Genomic DNA, 20,865 nt, shown 5'->3' on the forward strand with positions numbered 1-20,865 from the left:
GTGTTCAGCTACACGCCTCAATAAAAAGCAGTGCATATATAAATAGTGTTGTTGTTACTGTTATATATTATATCCTTGGAGTATTATTACTGATGCATTCGTGTGCAAATATTACCTTAATGGCAAATAAAAAATGTTGCAGTTGCTCAAATTCGTAAGATGATCGCATGAAGCTGTGAAGTAACGAGTAATTATAGCTGGCAAAGAAATGTAAAGGAGGAGGTGTAAAATGCTCAAGTAAAGTACAAGTGGTATCAAAAATGGTAAACGGGTCATGTTTTTCTGCCCTTTTATTTTGAAGCCACCGTTTCATTTCCGGTGTCGTCCTGCGTAACCCCGTCCATCTTGACGTCGCTCCAGTTAAACCGTTCTCCCGCTCCGGTTCAGAGGCGCTTCATCACCCCTCCGTCCACCTGTCACTCCCCCGCGGCCGTGGAAATAAACCTTTTTTTTTATTTTTACAATCACCTCCACAGAAAAGAAACACAACATGGCGAGCAACTTCTCCAGAATCCTGTCCTCCAAACAGAGGATCGGGGTGCTGACGTTCGTGGGGGGCTCGGTAACGGCTGGCTTTCTGCTCCACCGGCAGCACGTCGGCGCCGCAGCGCCGGTGCGCAGGAGCTACCCCGCCAGGTGACGTTACGTCCTTTAACACGGCGTTGAAACGCACTACACGTCGTTACTGTCGTTAATTAATTAAGTCTTGATTGATTATTGTGTCCTGTCGTCGACGCGGATTTGGTGTCATTTCGGTGGTTAATTTAGCTAACGGTAATGAGAGGCGGGGTTTACACATCAAAGGGTCGGTTACGTTGCTAGGTTACCAACAATTAACGGTTGCATACATTAATTAACACTGTACACACTGTCACTGTTATTGACATGTAATAGCTGTTTTTGTGAGTGAGTGTAAGTGTGTGTGTGTGTGTGTGTGAACGTGTGTGTGAGTGAGAGTGTGTACGTGTGTGAAAGAGATAGTGTGTACATGTGTGAGTGTGAGAGAGAGTGTGTGTATGTCTGTGTGTGTGTGAGAGAGAGAGAGAGAGCGTGTGTATGTGTGTGAGAGAGAAAGAGAGAGTGTGTGTGTGTGTGTGTGAGAGTGTGTACGTGTGATAGAGAGAGAGCGAGAGAGTGTGTGTGTGTGTGTGTGTGTGAGAGTGTATTTTTGTGTGTGTGTGAGAGAGAGTGTGTGTGTGAGAGAGAGTGTGTTTGTGTGTGTGAGTGTGTTTGTGTGTGTGTGTGTGTGTGTGTGATAGAAAGGGAAAACCATGTGAAATGTGTTTTTAAATGATTGACGGCGTGAACTAGTCGTTACCATAAAACCGTTACCATAACGACTAGTTCAGCGCTCCTGTACATGAACCTACAGGATCGCTGAACTAGTCGTTACGGTAAGACCGTTACCGTAACGACTAGTTCAGCGCTCCTGTACATGAACCTACAGGAGCGCTGAACTAGTCGTTACGGTAAGACCGTTACCGTAACGACTAGTTCAGCGCTCCTACATGAACCTACATGATCACTGAACTAGTCGTTACGGTAAGACCGTTACCGTAACGACTAGTTCAGCGCTCCTGTACATGAACCTACAGGAGCGCTGAACTAGTCGTTACGGTAAGACCGTTACCGTAACGACTAGTTCAGCGCTCCTACATGAACCTACAGGATCACTGAACTAGTCGTTACGGTAAGACCGTTACCGTAACGACTAGTTCAGCGCTCCTGTACATGAACCTACAGGAGCGCTGAACTAGTCGTTACGGTAAGACCGTTACCGTAACGACTAGTTCAGCGCTCCTACATGAACCTACAGGAGCGCTGAACTAGTCGTTACGGTAAAACAATCAACCTGTCACTCAAGGAACCGACAGAACCAACTGGCCGGCCTCCTACTTCACAGGATGGCGTACAGATGAAGGGGCGGTGGCGCCTACGTGTTCGGCTACACGCCGCCACCCAAAGCGAGCACGTATCAAGACTAATAAAACGTTATCTGATGCTCGCCCAGAGTGTTGCGTAACAAACGGTCATCCATTACCCGCCGAGTGTCACTCACTGAAAGACTTCATCTTTTACTCCAGTGCGAGTACCACAGTGGAACTGCTGGTGACGTGGGTTTGGAGATTATTCTGTGGTCGTTCCTCTCCGTTGGTCCGAGGTCACCTCAGTCGTGTTTCAGACGGCCGTTTCTTATCGGGCCTTATTGACATAAATAACACAATCACACCAGAAGGATACGCCCAACTCCACGTGGTTAATCATTAAATGATGATAAGGCTTTTGTTGCAACTCTCCTTTCATCCCATTGAGTGGTGCAAGTAGAGGCATGAGAACCCGTGTGAAATGATAATAATAAAAACATAGAAAACATCTTCTCTCATCGTGAAAGAAAGCGTGCCTTCGTAGTAGACTGGAAAAGGTTTTTGCTGTTGACAAAAATATGTTGTTCTGTGTAAAATACAGTTTTTATCAATCTTCCTTATCTTCTGGCAGAAACCCATAAGCTACTCAAGCCTGCGGTGCTTCTGCAATCTTAAGTCGTTGTCGTGCCAAAAAAAAACTAAAACAATTCCATCCCATTCTTGGCCTCAGACGTTGTTTGGTTTGGATGAAAGCCACTCTTTTTTTTTTTTTTTTTTTTAAATGGCGTTGAATCAGTCATTACTCTTTTTGTGTGTGTGTGTGTGTGTGTGTGTGTGTGTGTGCAGTGCGGACTACCCGGATCTGCGCAAACACAACAACTGCATGGCCTCCAGCCTGACGCCCGCCATCTACGCCAAGCTGTGCGACAAGGCCACTCCCAACGGCTACACGCTGGACCTCGCCATTCAGACGGGCGTGGACAACCCCGGGCACCCCTTCATCAAGACGGTCGGCATGGTGGCAGGAGACGAGGAGTCTTACGAGGTCGGCCTCCGTTGTGTTCTCAACATTTACAAAGTCTAAACTGCAGAAAACAACGTAGTAAATAGAAAAAAGGTTTTGGTATTGACGTTAGAAATTGTCTTTTGCCTTTCCCCCGTCAATTTTAGGTGAAAACCGTGTGCTTTATTACAATTAAAGGAATGCAGCCACCTGTCTTTATTTACAGTTTGAGACCATGTCGATTATTCGTTATTGAGATTGTTCATACACACTGTCTCTAAAAATGTGATGCAATATATGATTCATAATTGCGCCCCCCTTTTTTTCCTTTGAATTCGATCATACGGGTGCGGTTTTTACTGCAGCCGGTAAGTAATCAAAAGTGCAGGGAGTGCTTATCCACAGAGTTTTGATAACGCTGCTCGGAAATGTATAGATTTATATCTCTACCAGCTCCGTGCTCTTTGACGGAAAGGTTACACATTCACGCTGAATATACAAATGTCTACGCAAACGTACTCTTCACATTGATGAGGTGAATCCAGTTTCTATTTGTTGATTGTATGATATGGAATATGTATTAACCCCGTGTCTGTTTCAGGTATTTTCAGACCTGCTGGACCCCATCATCAAAGAGAGGCACAACGGCTACGACCCGAGCACCATGAAGCACCCCACCGACCTGGACGCCAGCAAGGTAACGCTGCCGACGCCCCGCAGCGTCTTCTAGTCAAGACAAATACATTTAGAAAAATGTTCCCCGAACCCGCTTCTGTTCCAGATCCATTCGGGCAACTTCGACCCGCGTTACGTGCTGTCGTCCAGGGTGCGGACGGGCCGCAGCATCCGAGGGCTGAGCCTGCCCCCCGCCTGCACCCGGGCGGAGCGCCGGGAGGTGGAGAGGGTGGTGGTGGACGCCCTCGCCGGGCTGCACGGCGACCTGGACGGGAAGTACTACAGTCTCACTCAGATGACCGACGGGGAGCAGCAACAGCTCATTGATGTGAGTGACGCTGCTTTATGCACGTGGAGAATGCTGTGTGTTATGTTCAGGTACCTTTTTTTTGACTGGGCAATTGCACAGGAATGTATTTCCTGCAGTGGAAGGACAGAGGTTATGTTCACAAAATCAATGCCGTGCGAAAGCAAGAAAATAAAATCAATAGCCATATTCGGTAATGTTCCAAATATGGGTATTTCTACCTTGCATGACTGAGAGCTGGGTTTTTACACAGAGGGATTGCCCTAAAGTACAAGTTTACTTACACATTTGAGTGAAATATAACACCGGAGCAGTTTCCTGTTCCATGTCACTAAATGCTGTCGCGTATCAATAATCTAAATTGCACATATTTTAAAACAGTAGACATTGCTAGAACTCTTTTGGATCTTAAAAACACGCAGCAGTCTACAGATCTGATTCCCAATGAGGTTATTTATTTTTTTAAAAACTAAACACATGCACTCACGGATAAGATGTTTAGCCTACTGCGGATGTGCTTACTTTAGGTTCCAGCAGAAGATGTTATCGTGTTCTCCAAAATGGGCGTTCTCTCCCACTCACAATCAGAGAGATCGACCAGATTAATGCATTCTGAAGACTTGTTTCTGTCTCTTATTGACAACACTGTCCAATCCAAGTAAACAACGTCTGTTCTCTGAATTTACAACAGGACCACTTCCTGTTCGACAAGCCCGTGTCCCCCCTCCTGACATGCGCAGGCATGGCTCGTGATTGGCCCGATGCCCGTGGTATCTGGTGAGTGATACGTTTCCAAAATTACGAGTTAATCGTTGCTCTTGTTTTGTTATTTGCCGTTTTATGTTGAGTATAGTATATAGAACATCATCCAAAATAACTCTGTATTTTAGAGACTGTGACTTTAAGTGTAAATACGTTTCCTGTCTCGTTTACTGGGTTGTTTATTAAATTGGGATCACCACAAGAGAGGGAAATACAGCATTTGTGTGTCATAGATAATTGAAAATACTCTGAATCTCCTTATAAAGTTGCTAACACTGAACGTGTATAAATTACAAAGCAGAGGTCCCAGGATCGAGCCTTGTGGAGCTCCTCAGAAAAGAGCTCCTTTCCTTTAAGTTTGAACAACTTGGTTTTTTTTGTTTAGTCCTCCATCAGATTCTCTTCAGCATCCTCACTTGCTACCCTGTATTTATTCAAGTTTTTTCTTTACATATTTTGGCATTTTCTTTCATTTTAGGGATAATTCTGGCATCAGTTAGATCCATGAGGAGTCGTATGAACATTTTCCCCCATTTCTGGAAACACATACAACAATTATGTTTTATAAACTGTAACCATTGAATACTTAATGGTTTAGTTTCCATATTTAACAGAACACAATAAGATTTGAAAAGCTATCGTAAGGCCGTTTCCCTTGTTGCTGAGCTGTGTTGGAGGTGCATGAGCAACGCTGACAATGCTCCCTCAGCTCTGAGCTTGTACCCAGGAATAGCCCGATGCGATGCGTTAGACATCCAAAATCAATCACCAGCCTCCCTCCTCTCTCTCCGTCTGCCAGCCATATCAGCCAGCCTCTCCTTAATAATTCACCTTCACCTCCCCCCTCCCCCCCCATCATCTCTTCTTTCAGGTCCACTGGCAGATTTTCTCTCTCTTCCTCTGGCTCGTTCTCCTTCTCTCTCCTTTCATTTTTTTTCACTTCCCATATGTCATGCTCCACTTTCTCTAATTTTAGCTTATCATCTCCCAGCCTCCTAGTACTCCTTTTTTTAAATTTTATTTACACTCCTTCCTCGTGTTCTTTTTCTCTGACATTTAAGTATCTTGCACAACTGTATTGACCCTCGCACGTAAACATGGATGTGACGTCTCTCTGCGCAGGCACAACAACGAGAAGACATTCCTGGTTTGGGTCAATGAGGAGGACCACACCCGGGTCATCTCCATGGAGAAGGGAGGCAACATGAAGAGGGTCTTTGAGAGGTTCTGCAAAGGCCTCTTGGAGGTAACGCTGTGCTTGTATATGGGCTTTGTGTTGAGACCATGTTCCACCGTGTTTCCAATGCTACTTCCACCGGCCAGTTCGATGTGCACAGAAGCACATGTTACTTAGCCTGGTGTTGATTGTGCACGATTTAACCAAGTTACTGGATCACAGTGGACCTTTGTGGGCTTGGGCGGAGCATCTTAACGTCAGCAGCTGTAATAAACAACTCTCTCTCGCTGCCATCAGATAGCTGCCGCGATTTAATCGGCAAAAGGGGGAGGAAGGGTATGAATGCAGTGTAAAATAAAAACTGCTTGTTCTAGTCTTTGCCACAAAAAGAGAACCTGTAGACGCACAAAAACATGGCAGAGCAAACATACATTATTGTCAAGGACAAGCATTGCAACATGTGGTGCTATTGCACTGTTGCACTATGGGATGTGTGACAAACACCTCAGTCAATGTACGTCCAACACTATGCCAGTGTTTGTGTCAGTCCACTCCCTGAACAGTCCTACAAGTCAACAACTCTGAAACATAGGAAATCAACAGCTACTAGCGAAAAGGTCAGATATTGTATGAATGAAACACAAGCTCTCGCTCTCTCTAAGGTGGAGCGTCTGATCCAGGAGAGAGGCTGGGAGTTCATGTGGAACGAGAGGCTCGGCTACGTCCTCACCTGCCCCTCCAACCTGGGCACGGGGCTCAGGGCCGGGGTCCACGTCAAACTGCCCCTGCTGAGCAAGGTAACGCAACAGCTGTGGTAGAACGAGTAGAGTTTCATACTCATACTGCTGTAGATAATGGAGGATCCTTTTGGGTCACCATTCTATGTTGAAAAACAGTGTCTGCATGGATTTAAAAAGTGCTATCGTGATTAAAAGTGCTTTTAAGCTGTATAGAATAACTCCTTTCAACCCAAAACCCCCAAGGATCCCCGCCTCAGTAAGATCCTGGACAACCTGCGTCTGCAGAAACGAGGCACCGGCGGCGTGGACACGGCTGCCGTGGGCGGCGTGTTCGACATCTCCAACCTGGACCGCCTGGGACTGTCTGAGGTAGGGAACCCTCCGCAGAGTCAGTCACGAGAGGACGGAGAGAGGAGAGTTCTCGTCCAGACTGGGACATGTAGTTTGTCGTTATGTTCCCGTTTATGCCGTCACGTCTGACGGAGTCATGCAGTACAATGGAAGCTGTTCTCTATTGTTGTGAGCGTGTGGTCGTTTATTTTATTGGCAACCTCTCACGGTTACATCACTCGGAGACGTTGCTCTTTGCGATTGCCTGACGACAAACTATTCATTGATGCAGAAAGAGGTTCGAGAGTTGGAAGGTGGAAGCTCATGGCTTTGCTGACCGTTGTTGGAAGGGAGGAATTAGTCCCAAAAATAGTCTTGATTCTCCGCATAAGTGGAGCGTTACGGCCGCCTGACCCCCAACATCCAGACTGAGGACCGCTCAGGAGAAGGAGCCCTCTAGCCGGAGGGAGTCAACACGTTCATAGATGGAGGAACAGCTGGAGCAGAGTTCAGGAGGACCATAATAAGAGACAGTAACCCTAATATTGTATGTGTGGGAAAGTACAGAACATCCTCTGTTGTTGTAGATGAGAGCTGCAGCCAAATGTGTGTTTCTGAGGAGATCTGTGCTTCTGGCATTCCTCGACAAGGTTGTGGACCTCTGCTCGAAGCTGCCTGGCAGCTCGGTTCACAGTGCAGGTCGGCTTGTGTTTACGTCTGTGATGTTCATACTTTGGGAGCGAGCGGTTTGCAGATGTCAACAAGCTGCTCCGTGTCAGTAGTTACTCACAGTCACACCGTACCCTTCATCAGGACTAAAAGACTGGGAAACAAATAAAACATATAAAATGATCATCTCCAGACCTGTTGAGGACCACTGTGTTGGATTTAGGGGGATTTAAATGGAATGTAATATTCGTAACTATGTTTTCAATAGTGTTTATAACCTTCAAGCCCTTCAAGTCGGCATAGTCTTTCACAGAGTCCGCCATTTTTGCAAGTTTATGCTGCATTATTTTGCGTCCCCTGAAGAACAGCGTGGTCCTGCAATCTGCAACCTCACCACTAGATGTCACTAAATCCTGCACACTGCTCCTTTAAGACATTAAAATACTCTGCTTTGAATAATGATTTTCTAGCTGCGAATATGGATAACGGCTCTAATGTGTGATGCGTCTCCCTCTCTCAGGTCCAACTGGTGCAGACGGTGGTCGACGGCGTCAACTACCTCATCGAGTGTGAGAAGAGACTGGAGAAAGGCCAGGACATCAAGGTGCCCCCCCCACCCCTTAAGCAATTCAAGTAGACACTGATCCTTGACCCCCACCATCCTCTGGGCACACACACACAAACTCCCCGCTCTGTGCCCATAGATATTATAAATATCTATGTCCTTACCACTACTTACCTAATCTGCCCCTCTCTGCCCCACAGTATACCTCTATATAATATAATCTACATATATTATACGCAGCTAATCTATCTGGCCAAAACCAAACTAGAGGCCCAGAATACGGCTTCGGGGCTTCAGTGTGTTGAAGATGCATTTGAAGGGTCTCCATCTTTAAAACTGAGACTCAAACATGTCGGCTGCTGGTCACACGGTTCCTTTGGCTCTGCTCCCAAAGCACTCCTCAGCCCACCACACCTGGCTCCTCCCCTTCCTGCATGTCCTGTAACTCCTCCCCCTCATTCCCGTGTGATGATCGGTCATTCCTTCTATCTAGTGCTCCCTCCATCTGTACTTCTACTCTCTAGTTTCTTTTCAGCGTCTTTGAGTGTATTTGAATGTCGATTAACAGCTGACACACACACACACACACACACACACACACACACACACACACACACACACACTGGCCGGGCCGGGTTCTGTACTGTAAGCTACTGAAGCAATATCATTCCAGCTCCTCATGAATGTCACACCGTAATGTCTTTTATTAAAGAAGTCATCTATTTAACAGGAGCTGCTCTGTCCGTCTCTCATTTGCTTTTCTTTTCTTTTTTTTCTACGAGAACCGGACGTCAATCCGCCTGGTTGCATAGTGTCACGTGACGATGGATAACAAAACTGTATTATGCTGGAGAAAAAAAGGGCTGTTACCTTTGGTTCCTGTTCGGGGAACACAAAGCCAGGACACACACACACACACACACACACGCACACACACTGTTGCACCGGGCGTTCCTTCATTAACATCATCATACGCTGCTTTTATTTTTTATTTATTGCTCAATTGAATACTTTAAGACGGACAAAGCGAGCAAATTAAAGACTTCATTGTGGCCCTCGAGAAAATGTAAATGCCATTTCTTTTTTCACTGTTTTTTAATTATTTCATAAACGAAGCAGTGAATCAGATTAATCGAGACACAACACACAACTGTTAGCTGCAGCTGTAATTATGTATTTACATTAAAAGTATATGTTTTTAAAGAAGGAACTAGTGGTGTTTGGGCCGAGTGTCAAAGACATGCTGCGGAAGCTGAAATATTTCATTAATTTATGGTAATCTTGTGTCTCCTTTCAGGGGATGTTTTCACACCGACCAAAATATAGAATATTGCCCGACTCCAGTTTTAGATCAAACTCCCAGCAACGAAACCACAGCACGCAACAATATGCTGAATGGATTGTCATCTGCACAGTGAATATGAACCTAGATATGAACCTAGATAAGAACCTAGATATGAACCTAGATATGAACCTAGATATGAACCTAGATAAGAACCTAGATATGAACCTAGATAAGAACCTAGATATGAACCTAGATATGAACCTATATATGAACCTAGATAAGAACCTAGATATGAACCTAGATATGAACCTAGATATGAACCTAGATAAGAACCTAGATAAGAACCTAGATATGAACCTAGATATGAACCTAGATAAGAACCTAGATATGAACCTAGATAAGAACCTAGATAAGAACCTAGATATGAACCTAGATATGAACCTAGATAAGAACCTAGATATGAACCTAGATATGAACCTAGATATGAACCTAGATAAGAACCTAGATAAGAACCTAGATATGAACCTAGATATGAACCTAGATAAGAACCTAGATATGAACCTAGATATGAACCTAGATAAGAACCTAGATATGAACCTAGATATGAACCTAGATAAGAACCTAGATAAGAACCTAGATATGAACCTAGATATGAACCTAGATAAGAACCTAGATATGAACCTAGATATGAACCTAGATAAGAACCTAGATATGAACCTAGATAAGAACCTAGATAAGAACCTAGATATGAACCTAGATAAGAACCTAGATATGAACCTAGATATGAACCTAGATATGAACCTAGATAAGAACCTAGATAAGAACCTAGATATGAACCTAGATATGAACCTAGATAAGAACCTAGATAAGAACCTAGATATGAACATAGATAAGAACCTAGATAAGAACCTAGATATGAACCTAGATAAGAACCTAGATAAGAACCTAGATATGAACCTAGATATGAACCTAGATAAGAACCTAGATAAGAACCTAGATATGAACCTAGATATGAACCTAGATAAGAACATAGATAAGAACCTAGATATGAACCTAGATAAGAACATAGATAAGAACCTAGATATGAACCTAGATATGAACCTAGATATGAACCTAGATATGAACCTAGATAAGAACCTAGATATGAACCTAGATATGAACCTAGATAAGAACCTAGATATGAACCTAGATATGAACCTAGATACGGGTCTTTGGTTCTCAAAGCGGGTTCAGAGACGCCACTGTGGCGAGAGGGAGGCTCTAACGAGTGCTTTGCCCCACCGAATGAAGGAATAGATTTTTATTTATTTTATTGTCTCCGGTGATGAAACGAGGCAACGGTTTCCCCGGTGGTTGTTTTTTTTTCCGCGGCGACGAGACAACAAGCCGCCCGTTGTTCTGACGAGACGCAGCTGAGACTTCAGAGTGTTTGGTGAGGAATCAGCTCTGGATTCGGAGGAGGGCTCGGAGGAAGGCTCGGATGTCCTGGATGCATCCTTCCTCTTTCCTTTCCTACCTCCCTCTTTCCTTTCCTCCCTCCCTTCCTCAACATGTCACACGCGTAATGCTGCAGACCCTCTCCTCTCTCCTCCCCCGTGTTCCAGATATGGCTGAGGAGCAAGCCAGTTGCCGTGGCAACCACTTCACAGAGATTTGGGAGGGCAGGATGTGGAGGGGAGGGGGGGGGGGGGTAAAGACAACAAAACCTCCACAGCGCAGTAGAGGACTGCAGAGCGCTCAGCCACATACCAAACAGGTCCCCGGGATAGAGAAGGGTGGATAATGACGACGATACTATAACAAAAAAAAATGATGGAAAGGGTATGTGTTGAGTGTCGCTGTGCTCGAAACAGTATATATATATATATATATATATATATATATATATATATATATATATATACATATATGTGTATATGTATATATATATATATATATATATATATATATATATATATATATATATATATATATATATATATAGTGGAGCGTCATTTGGATTGAAAGAAAATACACTACTAAGACTCCACTGTAAGGTCCGATATTACAGCGCTCCATTTTTAATGTGCATCTATATAAGTTTGGCACACATTTATCTGATCTCCTTTATCTCACATGAGTGATTACTGCCATTTAAATTATTATATGATATCAATGTTGTATAATTATAATAAAAACTAAGATAAGATCAGACAGACAGTAGCAGGTGTTCTGTGTCTGCATATGTTTATTAAAAAGGTGGCACAAAAACACATTGTGTCAGTCCTCCTGATTACTTCTTATATCTCTTAGATGTTCACAACTAGTCTGTAACTGTCCTCTTAACATATGGCAAAAAGATATTGTCAAAGTCACGTGGGTGCTTGACAGACTTACTTTGATGAGTGCTCTGTAGTCAGAGAGCTCCCTCTGCTGGCGCATCATGAGAACTGCAGCTTTATAAAAAAAGGAAACACATGTTGGCCTGCAGTCTATTGTTGCCTGTATGTCTTTTAATATTAAGAAATATAAAATAAGAATTAAATCAGCTTGAAGGGCTTTGTGACAAAACTCTGTCTACCTCTAAGTCAATTCAAACTTGTATTTAATTAATCACATTCTCTCATTGAGAATAAGATCAAGAAACATTTATAGTCGAACAATAACCAATCTATCCATCTATCTATCCATCTATCTGTCTGTCTGTCTGTCTGTCTGTCTGTCTGTCTGTCTGTCTGTCTATCTGTATGTCTATCTATCTATCTATCTATCTATCTATCTATGTATCTATCTATCTATCTGTCTATCTATCTATCTATCTATCTATCTGTCTATCTATCTATCTATCTATCTATCTATCTATCTATCTATCTATCCATCTATCTATCCATCTATCTGTCTGTCTGTCTGTCTGTCTGTCTGTCTGTCTGTCTGTCTGTCTGTCTGTCTGTCTGTCTATCTGTATGTCTTTCTATCTATCTATCTATCTATCTATCTATCTATCTGTCTGTCTATCTATCTATCTATCTATCTATCTATCTATCTATCTATCTATCTATCTATCTATCTATCTATCTGTCTGTCTGTCAAACCACTTACATACTTCTTCTTCTTCTGTGTATTATTGTGCTCATTCTGATTGTTCACAGCTTTATCTACGAATGTGCACCTTGTGAGCACAATGCAAACTAAAATAATAATGCTAATAAAACTATATTTGGACTCAAGGCCCCCCTCTCCAAGAAAGGGCCTGAAGATGAAGCGATATAGGCCTAAACTCTTTGATCTTGTACATAAATGGTGCAAAACAACATTGTCACAAGTGTACATTGTTGCTGTAATGGACAGTAAAGGGACACGTTGTGTAGCGCTTGATTGTCTAGTTGCCAAAACAGCTAAGAAAGGTTTGTTGTATCCGTGATGGCCGCGAGCACACTAAATCCTGGGGGATTAGTTTGTTCCACAACAGGTATACGAGGCACAAAGCCTGCAGAAAACCTGCCTATCAACAGGTTGACCTGTGTGTTTGACCTTTCCTCTGACATCCGAGCCAACGCTGCACTTAGGTTAAGAACACCGGGGATTTGAATGAACTACATTTGCTTATTAAAAAAGTAGAAATCCACAGTTTAAAAAAAATGTAATCAGATTATGGTTTGAACCTTGAGAGGGATTTTTTTTATCCGAGTTTTACTTTAGATGTAGATATAGATATTTATAGTGTTTATTTTTTTAAAGTATGATGTCATCTGGTCACCTGGGCACAATAGAAACAAGTCCATGACTTTATTGCATTGATATAGTAAACATGGATACGATTTTATTGAGGCAACTGTTTATTTCTATATTTTTCTGTATCTCTTTTTTTTATAACTTTTTCAAAATAAATCAAATGAGCATTGATGGAGGGAGCCTGAGATCTAATATGTTAATTACCATCGACTGCTTCTCTGTCGTGAATATTATAATAAATAACTTAATTCTTGTTATAAGAGAGAAGTTTTGTTCTTGTCTGACAATACATAATAATCATAATAATAATAATACACAACTGTATTTTTGGTGCTTTATCAATACATGGGTGTGGCACTTGTATGTACATGGTGCATTAAATAATATTTGTAACACATTTAGAGGGCTTTTTTTGGTAATTTGTATAGTGGAATTAACACTTACAACATGTGACATTTAGAAAAAAACAGCATATTTAGACATGGTGAAATAAGGATGATTTAACAACTATATTTATGTAGCATAATAACTGTATGAGCACATTTCTTATTATTTATTCCCTCAAAATACTAATACTAAATTCAATCACCTTGGGAACTTGGGCGTGACATTTCCCCAGTAAAATGAATAAGTTGGTATAGTGCACTAAACCCTCTGGTTTTTATTTTCATAGTATATCATCACATCCAGCTTGCTTCCAAATTAATTAAATAATCCTCATTAATGTTCATGTTCATTGAAATTCATAAACTAAGTACTTTCTTCTTAACTTTTTCATAAAATATCCCACTTCTTTATCATTTTTTTTTTTTGCCCAATTCTGATTGGACACTGGGACGACGAGGAGGTATCTCGTCCGCGAGCACCCCATTGGCTGCTCTAGACAGAGTGACGTGTCGTGCGGTCCAATGGGAGGCTGCCACACTGTGGTTATCGGGGGTCCTCGCCGCTCGCGTGAAACATCCTCACCGACGTCCATCCCTTTCTCTCTCTCTATCGACTAGTCTGCGCTTGGCCCGGTCCGAGGAGATCACCGCCTTCACGACGCCCCGAGGAGCTGAAGAAGGAGGGCTGCGAACGGACACGATTCGCACAATTTTTTATTTTTTTTATTTAAAAAGTTGAACGTAAATTTAAATAGAGTTTAAAGCATTTGAAATAATAATACAAAAAAAAAGAAGAAGAAGATGTTCAAGGTGTTTTTTTTGGCCGCTCTCGCCGGCTCCACCTGGGCCAGCGATGTGTTCGACTACACGGATGATGATTTCGAGAGCAGGATCGGGGACCACGGACTCGCTCTTGTGGAATTCTTCGCCCCTTGGTGAGTTTTAATTATTTATTTATTCACGCTTTTGTAGTGAGCATCCTCGCTATTTGGCGTTATTCAAGCTAGCTAAGTTAACGGCGGTGCCTTCTTTCTTCGGTGTGAGCTCACGTGCAACTACCGTTAACGTATGTATTTCCCATTAGTTCGTTTGTGGCATTAACGGACGTATTAAACGTCAAATTGTCTTTATGTGTATTGGCTCGCGACCAATTGTTAGCATGTTAGCTTAAAAACTGAAAGGTGCGAACCAGTTAGCTTCATTAAAAGGTTTTATTTAAGGTAACCAGTGATTTTAAAATGATCTGCGACGGTTTGACAGTTTATTGGCTATTAAACTGTTAAAAAATAAAGACGTTAGTCTTGACTTGTTTTCTAACTGCTGGGAATAGTTGTCAATGAAAACTGCGTGCTAACGGAGGCTACGAGGAAGTTGGGGGCGTGTTCTTTCACTGTTGTAACGTTCTGATTGGACGGGGAAGTTTTGGTGTCCACCTCTGATTGGTCCAGAGCATCTCTGACGCGTTTACACTGTGCCGAACTTAAAGTTAAAGTAGGACTTTGTCCGAATATATATATATTTTTTGTACATTACTTTGCTGGTTTTCTGAGTTGCCTTTTTGATAATGAACCAACTCAAAAAGCAATAGTTATCAAACTCGGGCTTTTGCAAATTGTAATGGTCCTTTTTTATTATTATTATTACTTTCAGACATTTTAAGGACCGAATAATTCATACAATAATCAACAGAGTAATCAATAGTCAGTTGGTCCCATAATACTGTTCATAATGCTAAGCAAAGTGACACCATTAAAAATTGAAATCACTTTCTTTTTTTTCTAAATGTATAACCCCTATTGAGGTATAAAATTGCACATTGTGAAATCACTCGCTCGCCCCAGGATCTTCACCCAAGCTGAAACTTGAATTCGACTCACTTGTAAGCTCTCCTCCCTGTTTGACTGATCCATTTCCTCTGTGCATTAGGTGCGGTCATTGTAAACGGCTCGCACCCGAGTACGAGGTGGCCGCCACCCGTCTGAAAGGCTTCGTCTCCCTGGTCAAGGTATTGCATAATGCATTTTGCTTATCTTTGTCCCATTTTAGTGGCGCTCTCTGAACTCTGTACTATAGGGCCCCTCGTCTCTCTTCAGAGTGAATGATTTCCCCTTTTTTTTTTAGGTTGACTGCACATCCAACAGCAACACATGCAGCAAATATGGTGTCAGTGGCTACCCGACCCTGAAGATCTTCAGGGATGGAGATGAAACTGGTCCCTATGATGGTCCCAGAACTGCAGGTATTTGAGATTTTTTTAAAAATTATTTCTGCGTTTTTAAAACGTCTTCACGTCTGTCACTTCTACTCATCTTAATTGTTCTACATCTCCGTCTTGCTCCCTGTAGATGGTATTGTCAGTTTCCTTAAGAAGCAGGCTGGACCAGCTTCCGTGGAGCTCAAAGCTGACGCAGACTTGGCGAAGTACACGTCAGACCAAGACGCCAGTGTTGTTGGTGAGTAACTGTTGTGAAGTTTTGGAAACAATGGTTATTGCACCCTGATCTGAACACGATTCATCTTTTCAATCCCAGGGTTCTTCGCTGATGACAAGAGCACCGCACAGGTAGAGTTCATGAAGGCAGCCAGTGCCTTGAGGGACAACTACCGGTTCGCCCACACCAACTCCGAGGCTCTCCTCCAGAGCCACGGCATTGATGGAGAGTAAGTAGAACTTTCTGCATTCTTGGCTCCGTCATCATAACTTGCACCTCTATCACCAGTGTAGCTGCTGTCGGTGCAGCACGACAGCGTTGACGTTTCCTCTTTTTTCTTTGGTCTTCCAGGGGAATCGTCCTCTTCCGCCCACCGAGACTCAACAACAAGTTCGAAGAAAGCTCCGTCAAATACAGCGAGGACAAATACACCAACAACAAAATAAAGAAGTTCATCCAGGACAACATGTGAGTGTTGATTCTCTTGAGTGAAGACGGCAAACCGAAGCTTTCTTTGCAAAGCACCAAACATTCACAGTAGTTGGTCTTGTTGGCAGTGGTCACCCTGCATAGTAACGGCACATATTTACATTCATGGCCGAGGGTGTGTGAGGAAATGTCGTGACAATTTGGAGGTTAAATGGGATAAAGGAATGATTCCCTTTTTTAGAATAGAAAAATAACGAGTTCTTATTTACCGTCTTTGCCAATCGTTGCGGCTAGATCAATATCTAAAGCGTAGACCGAAACCGTGCTTATAAAACAAGAGGCAAAGCAAAGCCTCTGTGTTACAGTTGAAGATCATTTTCGTAAACTCGGTATATAATGAAAAAATGTATCAACAGACATGCGAGTACAACTAGCTTGCCTCTTTATTTGGTCATTTTAGTTGGTTTATGCTTTAAAAAAGCACCTGGTTTAGTAAAGCTTTGAACGGGCTCCTCGTCTGAACACAAACGGCATAACGTTGAAGTCTGAAACCAGTTAAATGAGTGCACTTGTTGATGTACAGTGTAAACCAGCTGTCTGTGGACTGATTTTCACTTTCTGTTCAACGCAGCTTTGGAATGTGCCCCCACATGACCGACGACAACAAAGACCAGATGCGAGGGAAAGAACTGCTGGTGGCTTATTATGATGTCGATTATCAGAAGAACCCCAAGGGCTCCAACTACTGGAGGAACAGGTACGCATCTTTAAACTCACCCCAGTGCAACTGGTTTGTCCCCTTGTATTCAAATGTTTAACTCTGACTTGAGGCACCGCTTTCATCCTCGTTGTAAAACCAAACGTTCGTATTTCACAGGGTGATGAAGGTGGCCAAGGGCTTCCTCGATCAGGGCAAGAAGCTGAACTTCGCCGTGGCCAGCAAGAGCGCGTTCAGCAACGACGTGTCGGAGTTCGGCATGGACGCCAGCTCGGGAGAACTGCCCCTGGTGGCCATCCGCACCGTCAAGGGAGACAAATACGTCATGGCCGAAGAGTTCTCGTGAGTTGATTAACATGTTGTTGTGCCTGTCAAGCGCCAACGTTTACCACTCAGAACTTACGCATTATGAAACGTGTAATTACACACACACACACACACACACACCCCACACTCTCCTGTTGGCAAGACTTGAAACGAATGTCGAACTAATGATGTTTCTAATTGAAGAGCCACTGTGTAACTCATTAAATGCATATTTAACACGTCCAATGTATTAGACTTTGTGACTTAAGGCACACTCTTGATTCCATGGACCACTTTTTCTAAGTAAGTAAGAACACAGCATAGCAAGATAAAAACACACACTTATGTGTCATGACCCAGTCATCTGTAAAAAAAAAAATTAATAAAATACATCTTCTGCCCACCCGTCACCGCCTGCCGTTACGAATCCAAATGAGTGCATTCTGGGTCATATTTCACCACGCGCTGGGTTTTTTAAATGGTGCAGCGTTGTCGCCCGCATTATTTTGTGTTAACTTTGGTTTTTATTAATCTGAATCCTAAAGCACATTGGCTTTGTGAATTCCGAACAATATATTTATTACATTTTAATCAAACCCTTTGACGGTACTACCGTGACCCCCCCCCCCCTTGGAAAGCGCTCCGAGGCCCTCCAGTGCCGGTGATTCGGAATATTGACATTAGACCGCTCAATAAACCGATGAACAGAAACGCATTATAAGTCACTAATTTGTATTAAAGTGTAATAATAAGTTGCACATTTTAAGTCTTGATTACTGGCTTTCATTCCCAGTTGAAACTAAAGACTCGTGTTCTCCTCAGGCGCGACGGTAAAGCTCTGGAGCGTTTCCTGCAGGATTACTTTGACGGCAATCTGAAGCGTTACCTCAAATCAGAGGCCGTCCCGGAAAACAACGACGGCCCCGTCAAGGTGAGATGAAGCATCCAGGAGTTTGTGCTTAACGTGTGGTTGATAAAGTTTGACTAGTTTGAACCTTCAGTCATAACGTTGACGTTCATATTCTGATTGATTTGAGGTACTTTTCTTGGGTCTTTCCTTTTTTATGCTATTTTATTCTTCCAATCCACTACATTTGAGGCAAATATAGTATTTTTTTTACTTCACTACATTTACGTAACACCTCTTGTTTACTACCCGATTAAATTAATACTACAAAATTGTTGTTATGATTTATTATTATATATTTAGCCACCCAGTGGTGTTTAAACGGTAATTAAAATTAGCCCCACCTTTTACCACATTAAAGTGACACATTGATGCATCACTATAATTATATCATTTATAATATAATTGTATAATATGAATCTGAAATAGGCCATTCTGCACAATGAGTAGTTTTACTTTTGGTGCTTTTTAAGTATGTTGGTGCCAATATATTTATTTAATTTTTACTTAGTAATACTTCTACACTTGTACAGCTTCCTCTTCCACCGCTGCTGATTGCTTTCACAACTATCGAACCCGATAGAACATTTATCCGAATGTAACGCAACGACCTAAAATACGAGAATCGAGCTGCTCGTCCTTCCGCCGCGAGTCGACTCGTGACGTCTTGTCGTCTGTGTTCAGGTTGTCGTGGCGGAGAACTTCAACTCCATCGTCAACGACGACGGCAAAGACGTGCTGATCGAGTTCTACGCTCCGTGGTGCGGACACTGCAAGAGCCTGGAGCCCAAGTTCAACGAGCTGGGAGAGATGGTGAGTTGGAGAGGACGGTGCTCTGAATAAACGGGCGTTTTACAGACGTCAATCAAAGACCGGCTAGCGGTGTTTTTTTTAAATCGGCGAAGAGCTGCACGTAAAGAAGCAGTTTGAGGTTGATTTTTAAGTACTTAAAAGAATATAAACGTACTTGTACGACTCGTTAGAAAGTTGAACTTTCTCGTTGCATCAAGCTTGTTAACGGTTTCTCTCCTCTGCTCCTGAAGCTCGCCGGTGATCCCAACGTCGTCATTGCCAAGATGGACGCCACATTAAACGATGTGCCGACTCCATATGAAGTCAGCGGGTGAGTCATGAGTCTCTTCAATGTGATATAATCTTATTTACGGAGGGGGGGGGGGGAACCACACCCACAAAGCTCGGTTTGAGAGACTGGGTGCAGGTTTTGTCCTCACTGCAGACCTCCACAATGAGGACGGTCTGACTCGTGGGCTCTCCGTTCCTCCACACAGGAAGAGGGGTAGCCTGAGACCTGGAGCCGGTCTTGGTGCAGGGTACCCCCCTCCCCGCCGAGTTGATTCCACCGGCCAGACTGCACTTTGAGAAGTGTAGAAATATATCTTCTGATCATTATGAAGCTGAGGCCACATTTGACTGTTAATGTCGATGGATTTTAAAGTACATTTTATGTTTTGCGGATTTGGAAACCCCAGAAAAGGTCTTCTCTTTAGTTTGATTAGAACCAGAAGAGCAACATGTCTGACGTGTCAACGTGTCTGATGATACAGTCTGACGTGTCTGATGGTACAGTCTGACGGGTCCATGATATGGATTATCAATCTCAACTTTCTGCTTTTCCAGTTTCCCCACTCTGTACTTCGCCCCAGCCGGAAGCAAGATGAGCCCAAAGAAATACGAGGTGAGAATGAGCTTGACGTGATCATCAAAAGCAGAGTAACTTTGTGTGTGTGTGTGTGTGTGTGTGTGTGTCCACTCCGCTAACGCTTCCCCCTCTCCGCTCGCGTTGCAGGGAGGTCGCGAGGTGAACGACTTTGTCGCCTACCTGAAGAAGGAGGCCTCCAACCCCTTGGTGATGGGGGAGTCCAAAAAGAAGGATGACGACAAAACGGAGCTATAAAAAAGCAAAAAGCTCATAACAGGAAGTCGACGTCATCGCCACAACGGGAGGAGGATTTGGGGGGGAAATCAATGAAAGAAAGAACTAAATTATATTCCACTCTTTCTTAGTGAACTACCGAATGCTCTGAGGCCAAGTCGGGGAAAAAAGACGCGGCCCTCCTTTTTTTTTTTTTAGCTCCTCCGCTCTGTGGAGAGGTGGTGGCCCAATGTTTAAAAACAAAAACACATTTTTAGGGAAAAAGGGGACATCTTTTTGAAAATGTAGGTTTTTATTTCCCCTGGTCTGTCTACTACACCTCAGGCTGATGCACTTTGGTTTGACACCAGTCTCCGGTCATCTGTCACTTTTGGTTTTTGTTGTTGTCACGGGGGGATAAGTGGTATTGGTGAATAAACATTTTTTTTTCAGTATTTTTTTTTTTTTTACGTCTTTTGTTTTTGTACATTTGGAAGGATTGTGAAATAAAAAGGCCCACAAAACCAAAGTGCAATGTGTGTGTGATATTCATTTATTTGAAAGTCATTGCTTTTAGAGGTTTCTTTTTTTTTTTTTTTTTCATACATCTTGTCATGTGGATGTAAAAGTTTAATTTTGGTAAATAATTACACAAACAATTTGAGAGCAAAAACAGACTGAGTAAACTGAAACTGTACCGATTTTGTTTTTACAATATTAACGGT

The 20,865-nt window shown here is 42.9% G+C and overlaps 2 protein-coding genes across 2 annotated transcripts; both read left to right on the top strand.

Moving 5' to 3' along the window:
• The first annotated feature begins 317 nt into the window (after positions 1 to 317).
• Positions 318 to 8,825, top strand: LOC117731830 (creatine kinase U-type, mitochondrial-like). The gene is made up of 9 exons (XM_034534335.1): positions 318 to 636; positions 2,712 to 2,910; positions 3,470 to 3,565; positions 3,650 to 3,871; positions 4,542 to 4,627; positions 5,735 to 5,858; positions 6,452 to 6,586; positions 6,773 to 6,898; positions 8,049 to 8,825. Exons 1-9 carry the CDS (start codon positions 491 to 493, stop codon positions 8,163 to 8,165), a joined length of 1,251 nt encoding a protein of 416 aa, XP_034390226.1. The 5' UTR covers positions 318 to 490; the 3' UTR covers positions 8,166 to 8,825.
• Positions 8,826 to 13,982: 5,157 nt separating this feature from the next.
• Positions 13,983 to 20,595, top strand: pdia3 (protein disulfide isomerase family A, member 3). The gene is made up of 13 exons (XM_034534316.1): positions 13,983 to 14,410; positions 15,402 to 15,480; positions 15,597 to 15,714; positions 15,821 to 15,928; positions 16,007 to 16,136; positions 16,259 to 16,375; positions 16,968 to 17,093; positions 17,214 to 17,396; positions 18,183 to 18,291; positions 18,952 to 19,080; positions 19,311 to 19,390; positions 19,906 to 19,963; positions 20,075 to 20,595. Exons 1-13 carry the CDS (start codon positions 14,277 to 14,279, stop codon positions 20,180 to 20,182), a joined length of 1,479 nt encoding a protein of 492 aa, XP_034390207.1. The 5' UTR covers positions 13,983 to 14,276; the 3' UTR covers positions 20,183 to 20,595.
• Positions 20,596 to 20,865: the final 270 nt, after the last annotated feature.

This window comes from Cyclopterus lumpus, chromosome 6, assembly GCF_009769545.1.
Source record: "Cyclopterus lumpus isolate fCycLum1 chromosome 6, fCycLum1.pri, whole genome shotgun sequence".
NCBI classification, from domain to species: Eukaryota; Metazoa; Chordata; class Actinopteri; order Perciformes; family Cyclopteridae; genus Cyclopterus; species Cyclopterus lumpus.

Excerpts from the sequence above, each read along its gene's own strand:
- LOC117731830 (XM_034534335.1), top strand. The coding sequence starts at position 491 with ATGGCGAGCAACTTCTCCAGAATCCTGTCCTCCAAACAGAGGATCGGG. Across the intron at positions 637-2,711 it reads CGCAGGAGCTACCCCGCCAG|TGCGGACTACCCGGATCTGC; the intron begins GTGACGTTACGT and ends GTGTGTGTGCAG. Across the intron at positions 6,587-6,772 it reads AACTGCCCCTGCTGAGCAAG|GATCCCCGCCTCAGTAAGAT; the intron begins GTAACGCAACAG and ends AAAACCCCCAAG.
- pdia3 (XM_034534316.1), top strand. The coding sequence starts at position 14,277 with ATGTTCAAGGTGTTTTTTTTGGCCGCTCTCGCCGGCTCCACCTGGGCC. Across the intron at positions 16,376-16,967 it reads AAGTTCATCCAGGACAACAT|CTTTGGAATGTGCCCCCACA; the intron begins GTGAGTGTTGAT and ends TGTTCAACGCAG. Across the intron at positions 18,292-18,951 it reads ACAACGACGGCCCCGTCAAG|GTTGTCGTGGCGGAGAACTT; the intron begins GTGAGATGAAGC and ends GTCTGTGTTCAG.